Here is a 9,135-nt window from a genome sequence, read left to right as displayed (position 1 = left end):
GATAAACTGGCCTGGATCAGTGCTCCTGTTCTGAGATACTTGATGTATATGAACTGATTTTTTTTTTCTTTCTAGTACCAAGACCAAACTTGCAACATTTGTGAAAATTTTGATAACACATTGAATGTTTTATTGCTTGTTTCAGATTATTAATTGTAGGTTGTGTTGTATTCTAAATTTGTTGTCCAATTTACTGTGTTACATTGATGTGGAATGTATAATGTAGTGATGTAATGTAGAACATAATAATTGGACTGGAAGCAAAATAAACTAAACTTAAAATTGTTGCAGTTTGCTGGCTGTCTTCTGTCTCATATCATTCCTGCATATGCTGTTGTCGGGTGAAAACCTATCTTCAAAATGTTACATTTTCAGGCTTGACAACCATGCATTTTTCAATTTATCCAATGGCTTTTGAAAGGTTTTCAAAAGCCCAAGGGTCACTGAACTTTCTCAACCCATGTAATCTTTCAATTTAAGATGAAACATGAAAATCAACAAAATCGGAGTTACAAGGTTTTCACCCAACAATGACGATAAGTTGTACGAGTTTTGAGGGGAGGGAGGCCGGTCTCTGTTGATGGGCTTGTCACATGCAATGTCTCCTTTAGTTTTCCCAAATAGGCCTGAATGATATCAATAACAACCAAAGGCAATGAAATGGGTGGAGAGTGACCACAGTGGTGATCCTTCCACAATCAAATCAAGTGAATCAAAGAGCGGACGTGATAAAATGCCATATGATATTTACAAGAATGTCTCCATCAATTCTTTAGTTCTGATCCCAAAATGGAAGACTAGTCCTATACAACTGCACTTTCTATTACTGAGTCTGCTGCTTCAGATGGCTGGCTTACGCTAGAGGCGGGTTGTGTAGTGGAGTCTGCACTCCTATTAAAAAATTGTCATGTCCGCCGCATACACCAGATGCTTTGTGGAAATTCAGCACCTAGAGCAGCAAGTACATGAGCCATGACCACAGCAGGGTAAGAGCTCTTGTTGCTGATCGAGAGGGAAACGTAACGTCTTTTTACTGAAGGCACTCTGAATGTAATAACATAACCTTCCACAGGTGGTTGCACATAGATGCATCCACACAAAGATGTCTGCAGTGCTCTGGTAGACAAGGACTGGGTGCCTGGAACCAAAAACTGGGTACAACAGCGATGCAGTGGGGGCCATTCCAGGCAAGATGGCTGATGCTGGTGGCTCACAACAACTACAACTTGAGACCGGGGCACAGCTGCTGGTTTCTCTACAGTGTGGATGCAATCCATTGCCGAGTCTCACATGGGGAAGGTTCACTTCATCTTTCCTGGCAACCAAAATCAATCACATCCAGGAGCAAGCACAGCAGCAGGAGCTGAGGAAGTAGCAGGAGGCGTAACTGGATCAGGAGCCAGAGCAGCAGTAGGAGCAGGCAGAGGAGAAACAGTAGATCCATCCTAATTTACAGTGTAACACACACACACACACACACGCACGCACACCTACTTTTGAGTGGTTAAAGAAGGAGAACATTTATAGAGTTTGTTGTGTTTGAGGGAATTACAGACACTGTAAAGGAGGGGGGGGCAGAAGGGCTGGCAGTGCTGGAAAAGGGCTGGAGAAATAAATGGTACAACACCGTTTTGCAGTGTCACAAAAAAAGAAGCATTTATGCATGCCTGTATCGCTGACCGGGCATGCAAGGCACATGCCCCACCTATCATTCCCTATCGCCACCTATCACCTCGCCTCCTTAAAGCCGCAACCTGCAATTCAAATGTAAACAAAGGGAAGCCCCACCACCTAAAACTAGGAACTAAAGCTTGCCTTGGGGTTGGACAAATGTTATCACTCTCAAATTGAATGAGTGAGCTCTAGATAGAAGGAATGGCAGTTTGTAATAGCTAAATCTGAGTTTCAGATTACTTTGAACCTGTAAAAGGTTTACATTTGTATTGGTTGTGAACAGGCTAGTATGTTAAGTTAAAGTGTGTGGGTCCGTACCGAGAGGTGGGGGGCCCAATAGGACATGTGTGCCAAGGGGCCCTGTGGTTGGTTAATCTGTGGCATTATGGTGTGGTAAGTGATAATGGCTAAGTGGAGGATTGAAGGCACAAAATGCATATAAATTGTCAAATATATTCTCTGATATGTGGATTTAAGGATACACCGCAACACAAAACCAGCTCAACATATTGAAGCAACATCATAGGCTACCTGAGAAACCTTCCTTAACACACATTTTGTTAAGTCACAAACTGGGAGGCAATGAAATGTCAGAAGAAGACACAAAGGTGCCGACTAAAGTAAATCTGATTTATTTAGATATTTGGATTAAAAAAAACCACTCCACTTGACAGTGATTGGCATATGCATGACATTGTAAATAGTCACAGTTGCCAAGTTGTGCAGACAGCACAAGGGATAAAGAGGCAGCAGAGGGAGCTGCAGCAAAAACTCAAAAACAATCGCAATTGTCGATTGCAGTTATGTGACATCTGAAGTCAAAATAGCTCAGAGAGACGATATGTGATTATGGCAGTGTGTATGCGATTTGACGGTGAGATTTCTTCGCGTTAGGATCTCATTTAATTACAGCTTGACGAGGCTCCGCAAGTAAAATCGAGAAGGGATGGCACTAGCGTCCGCCTGACCGGAGTTAAATCCTCAAATTGTGAAATAAACTTCCGGGTCGTACAAAAGAACACATAAGTCTATATGAGTTGTACCATTGAAAAGTCAATATTAAAATTCAAGCCACTTGCGTGAAACCTCAAATCGTACAGACTGGACGGAGGGTACACGGATTTGTGTTTATGGTTTATTTAACTTGATGTGGTTTAGCTTGGTCAGAGAGGAAAATAGGAAGCGAGAGATAAAGTCCGCACTCACTTCTGTATTGTTTTAATGCCCTTATAGAAACCCGACAGTTTCTGTGATGGCTGACAATGTTGATTTGGTACAGTCATTTATTATTACCAAAGTTACATTAATTTTTTTGTAGAGAAATACTTAGCTTTCTGAATACTACAAATAGCGTACTTTGCTTTATTCCAATCTGGCACATGCGCAATGAGGTCATATGTGACAGTTCTTACAATTTAACTAGGTAAAAATTAACAGAGATCTAAGCTAAAATTATCTTGTGAATAGCTATACATATTGTGCAAATTATAACAAATTGTTGTAGCAAATTAAAAAAAATCACTCGATTTTTTACTTTTAATTTTCGTTGCTGCGGCTACCGGGCAAGGCTTCTTCCGTTTTCACCCTGTGATGCAACTTCCTTTCTGCCTTGATAACCTCACCGTGAACACGCGTTCGCCTTTCTAGCTCAAGTGAGTGGCTTATTAAAATCTTATAAATACATTTATAACTCGGGGGTAATAAGAATAGCACCAGGGCGAATGATTAAACAACCACCTTGAGTAGATGTTGTACCTCAAAGCCCGTTATATTACGACATTAACTAGTTTACAGCACGCTAAAGTCAGCACTGGCTAGCTAACGGTAGACAACCGAAGAAAAAGCAACCGCCACATGGTTGAGGAGCGTGAAAAAATGTGTAATTCTGCTGTTTTCAGGTTTTAGTTTTACTAGGTTTAAGTTTGTTGGATAAACTTTAGACGGCTTACACACCAGAAACTTCATTGCTTAGCTAAGTCTTGCCAAGATGCAGTCCTTGGCTCAGGTGCTTTGAGACACACTCGAGACAGTGTTACATAAGTTCAGCGTTTTTTGGAGCCAACTACCTTGTTGATGCAGCGGAAATAAACACTAAAAGCATTGTTTAGCGTTATATATACCTAACACAGCAATACATTATTATAAAATGGCTGTTTATCCACGCTACATAATCGCCTAGAGGCACCCAAAGGAATAATTGAAAATAACATGACACTATAATCTTACCAAGTTGTGTGATTATATTTTAATTGGTCATTCTTTTGGCAGGATGCGTTACGTCGCCGCTTACCTGCTCGCTGCCCTGGCTGGTAATGATAGCCCCAAGACCAATGACATCAAGAAGATCCTGGAGAGCGTCGGCATTGAGGTTGACGACACACGTATGGAGAAGGTATGAATGAGTTGAAATTCACTCTGTTTTTGACATTGCTTTCCCAGTGACCTAGCATTACCAAGACAAGCTCTCACTACGATTGTCATCTCAACATGGATTCAAAACTTTGCCCTTTTTTATGTCTGGGGAATATAGTTGAAATCAATGTCATGATAATCGTGAGGATTTGTTTTCGCTATAGATATACATCACAATGAGGCTCAGTTATGCAAAATCAAATGTTAAACAATCAAAGTAATGTTCATCCCATTGAGCCAAATGGTAATGTTAGGTGTGATGTCAAACAAAACTGAAATGTTAAAATGATATTAATTAATATTTCATACCTAATTTTGTCAGTTTTGTAAATACAATTTGGCCTTCATCAGTTTAGACTAAAAGAATTGTGTCACGATATCCCAAAATCACCACATCATCACAGTATGATTTCACTGAAAGGCAAACGATAATATTGAATTATCGCCCAGCCATACTTTTGATATCCACTTTAATTTGGTGTCTTTCCCAACAGGTCATCTCCGAACTCAGCGGCAAGAACGTGAATGAGGTGATCACCCAAGGTGAGTGTGTCCGTCTGTCCACGTGAATGTTGGATTCTCTGTGTGTATGCATGAGTTTAGAAATACATTTTTATTTTTAAATGTCATTGTTCCTTCTGAAATTGGTTGGTCAGTGACAGTTGGCCTTTTCACTAGGTAAAAGCTGCACTAGGCAATTTTATCAGCCTAAATCCTGACCTGGGGCAACCCAGAAGAGCGTCCCATCCCCTCTAATTGAGACAAATTAATTTCTGTGGTTGGGTATGGTCACTGGTAGAAAATCCTCCTGGTGCACAGGGGTGACAAATAGAAACTTAAGAGATAAATACAAAACTTGCTCTTAAACAGCAGTGAGCGAGCGCTCTGTCAGAGGAAAGCTGGACTCACAAGTGATGGTTGAACCTGCTGCGAAAATCTTTTCTTCACCGTCTACTAAGAAGAAATTTGGGTCCGAGGAGCAGTTTTCTGATCTTGCATGATTTCTGATTTCTTTCTCTCAAAATTTGAACAGTTGCCTTTCTTCCATTTTGGGCAGTCAATATGTGAAGTTGTCTAATGCAGCTTTAAAAAGTTTTCCTTGCATAGCAGGGAAACACTTTTTGACAGGAAATGCTGTTCACATTCCGTAAATATAATCGAAAATCATGTCCGCGTGACATAAAAATTGAACAGATTTTTGACAATGTGGAAACTTGGCCAATATAATTCTAAAAAGATTAATTCTTCTGCACATTTTGATTTGTTATTTGAGTGTTATGCTTGGACAAAGCTTTGTGTACAAATGTATTGTAGTAATTTAAAGGCACAACAAAATGTACAAAAAATCCGAGGGTTGAATTTGTTTTGAGTAACTATGCAACCCATCACTCTTTTGTTGAGCACTCAAAGCCCCTAATCCAAATTCAGTTTCCTGGGTTTGGATAATCAAGACTATACAGCTTTAAAAGCATAGGTTTTGCTTTATAAAGGCCTATGAAAGTCTATAGAAAGATGCAAACAAAGATTGTCAGTGCTGGAAGAGATATTGGCAAACTAGAAATCAGATCTACCACTCACTTTTCCTGATGCATTATCACAATGGCAAGGAAAAGTGCCATTGCAAAGGTGATTTGGGAATTAGTCTCAATTAGCACAGTTGGCTAATTCCAATTATTTTACTTGTTGCAAACTGCATCTTTAGTGGTTACTTCATCATGTACCAGTAGGCATACATAATAATTCCAGCCAAAAAAACAATCACATTTACAACAATCCTGGCTCTCCACCCTTCTCTTCAAATTAAACTGCCGTTCTCTCCTTAGCGAATATCCCATTGTTTTACATCTTCAGCCACTTTCGAATGATCCCGCCCTGCGTTGTCCTGCTCCAGCATCCTGTTTCAATCAGAAATGTGTGAAATTACGGACGCAAAATTCTCCTGTGCCGTTTCATTGCGACTTCAGACTGTGATCCCTCAGGACACTGGCACTGCCTAAAAAATTACTTTTACTTGTTCAGTGAAGAGGGTCGATATTAAAGTATTGATATCAGGGTGATAATATGCAAATACATTTATCCACTCTCAGTGGATGTGAAGCTAGTAGGCAGAATGCATTTCTAAGCTCCACAGTGCATGACTTGTATAGAAACATATTTTTACCTGGCTGCTTTGAGCCTTTCTGTGTTGTGCTTCATGTCTGCCAATACCTTTCTCCTCAGGTTACGGTAAGCTGGCCAGCATGCCGGCAGGTGGTGCCGGGGCAGCTGCCAGCTCTGCAGCTGCTGGCTCAGGTGGAGCCGCAGCCCCTGCTGCAGGTGAGCATTTGCAGCTTAGCACGTTGTTTGTCAGCATCACTGACACTTGGCACACAGTGTCTCTGCCTTCACCTTGGATAGTAATATGATTACATGCACCTTTTCTGCTAATAGTCTTAAGTTGCTCTTACACTGAATGAAATGTTCAGAAATACTAAGTTAGACCTTGATGGGAATATACTGTGTTCCATATAAGGGCTGCAGGTTTTGTGGTAATTTCTGCTAGGGTAGCTGGCTTGGAAATCCATCCCTTTCCTCACTGTGATGCCACGGTTATGTTGTCATGGCGTCTATAACTCAAGAACAATACATGATAGACACATACTTACACAACAGGTTTCTCGATTATCTGGTTAGATTGCAGCATTAATTTGCATTTTAATAAAGAAAACAGATTTTCTTGAAACAATTATAACTTCATTTATGTGAAGAAATGTTGATGTTATTAATGCATTAGCTTAATGACCCCATAAGTATAACTGAGTATGTTTAATATATCATGTTGTTTATGGTGGGACATTAGGCAATCCAAGTGTGTCTTGTTTTACAGCTGCTGAGGAGAAGAAGGAAGAGAAGGAGGAATCCGCGGAGTCTGAGGACGACGACATGGGATTCGGCCTGTTCGACTAAACCTGTTCGAACGTTCATAAAATAAAGTTCATAAAAAAGTTATTTTGGATTTTTTTTTTTTACTTCAAAGTAGTTTAGCAGAGCTGAAAATGTGCAGATATGGTGATGTGGAATTTAAACCTCTTTCAGGATGCCAAGATCACTTGTAATCAGTAAGGTGAGAAAATGCCCATTGTTGCTCTCAGAGTTTTATGTGACATATAGATCCCAAGAATTTGGAATCAGCCATGTGGAATTTCATTTGGGATGGCAAATGTGGCAAATAATCTTCACATGTTAAGTTTTGGGCCAAATTTACTCAAATTACTGAATACTGTAAATTACCTATTTGAAAGAGACTCAATATCACTGCCAGATTTTGGGTTGACTATGTAGTGTCTAAGTGAATCTCCAGGAGTAATTTGGTTATAGTATGCCAGAACAACTGAAATTCTTGCAGGTACTGTTACTGTACTGGTACTGTTAGTCTTTGTTTTTGTTTACAACCCTGCCGGATTTTGTGGGGAGGATCTATCAATATGTAATTGAGGCATATGATCAGCAGAGGGCACTGTTTACCATATTTGTTGCCCATATTTCCCATCTTAAGCGGATGCCACCATACAGATGGAAATGCCAAAACGGATAAAGGGTCATTCATCACATCTGTGATACTTAACCCTGTTTTAAAGGCATATACAGGAAGAACAGTATTCAAAATTACATTCGAGGATAGATGTGGTTTTCATGAGCATAATGTGGCCAGGCTAATGATCTAAAAGTTATGGCTATATTCAGATATTGAAACTATACTGAGTTGCATGTTGCGTGCCAGTAAAAATACTGACTTCATCCACCGACCGGGACAAAAACAACAGACAGGTGACGTTTCACTACAGAAACGACAGACTTTTTACATGTGTGTAACACTGGCGTATGGTAACGCTGTTCTGACGATCTGTGCTGCCTGCTCAGAATGAGCTACTAGTTCATATTGTCAGACTAGTCTGATCAACTGAACTTCTCACTCGTATGACCTACACAGAATAGGCTACTGCCTGTACAAATGTGGTAAAGACTAGGGTAGCCCAGACAGAAGATAGAGTCCGCACACTAGAAAGGGCTCCAATGGTGTTTACCACCACATGTGACGTTTCAAGCTCTTCTTCAGACAAGAGCATACAGAGACACACCATACAAACCTATTAGAGGGGGTCATCTGACAGGTCGCCTGATACTATAGGGAGACGAGATAGAGAAGTGAAATACATGTAAAAACCCAAATAGTGCAATAGTACACACAAGATATAAATGACAGAAAAGAGCAACAGTACATGAGAAGTTACCCAACAAATCCAACATTAATAAATTGGACAATAAGTAGTAATAAAATAATAATAAAATACGCAATTATACCGGTATTCAATAAAGTACAATCTGCACCACTTGGATATAAATGACTGGAACATCTGGTCAGTAAAACTGCCATAATGTCACGGCATATTTAAGTGGAAAAACAAGAGGGTAAGTACTGAACTATTTAGAGGCATCTCTGCTAATCTAAAAAAAGTGGTAATACTAAATAGTCCTGATCCCACAGCTAGGGGAGAGCATGGAGAGAGCTAGTGGAGAGCATAAAGAGCATGAGAGGTATAAGTAATATACACAACAATACACAATGGTGACTAAGAATCATTCATCTGGTTTTTCAATGGACTGAATCATCTTTATGAACTTTATAGTCTTTTGTATAGGATGGAAGGGAGGTAACAAGGCTGGAGAAAATGATCAATGAAGGCTGATATGGGGATTTGGGGAGGGTGTATAACACTGGAGTGATCCACTACCATGAAGGAATGTTCTGACTTGGTGATCTAGTTTTGCCCTTAACCCCCAGCACAACCCATACCTACCCTACATCTCTAACTGGAAGAGGTACATTGATGAGATTTCTTTCATTTGGAAAGCATCTGAAGTCCAATTTAATGAGTTCCATCATTTTATTAATAATCACAGCAGTCATTTGAAATTCACCATTGAAAATGATAAACACAAGATGATTTTTTTAGACATTCTTGTTTACAGACACTGAAACACTTGGTACAAATCTTAAACGTAAAAGCA

General features: G+C 39.9%; 1 protein-coding gene across 1 annotated transcript; it reads left to right on the top strand.

The window, feature by feature from the left end:
• The first annotated feature begins 3,222 nt into the window (after positions 1-3,222).
• rplp2l (ribosomal protein, large P2, like) lies at positions 3,223-7,074 on the top strand. The gene is made up of 5 exons (XM_071531886.1): positions 3,223-3,326; positions 3,943-4,066; positions 4,581-4,629; positions 6,307-6,402; positions 6,953-7,074. The coding sequence occupies exons 2-5, from the start codon at positions 3,944-3,946 to the stop codon at positions 7,030-7,032; spliced, it is 348 nt and encodes a 115-aa protein (XP_071387987.1). The 5' UTR covers positions 3,223-3,326; position 3,943; the 3' UTR covers positions 7,033-7,074.
• The last annotated feature ends 2,061 nt before the right edge of the window (positions 7,075-9,135 follow it).

The sequence above is a fragment of the Centroberyx affinis genome, unplaced genomic scaffold (genome assembly GCF_046629955.1).
Source record: "Centroberyx affinis isolate AG114_WGS23_722 - 3 ecotype Tasmania unplaced genomic scaffold, CSIRO-AGI_Caff_v1 ptg002148l_1, whole genome shotgun sequence".
Classification (NCBI taxonomy): domain Eukaryota; kingdom Metazoa; phylum Chordata; class Actinopteri; order Beryciformes; family Berycidae; genus Centroberyx; species Centroberyx affinis.
The sequence above is the reverse complement of the archived record's forward strand: the minus strand, read 5'-3'. Positions and strand labels throughout refer to the sequence as shown.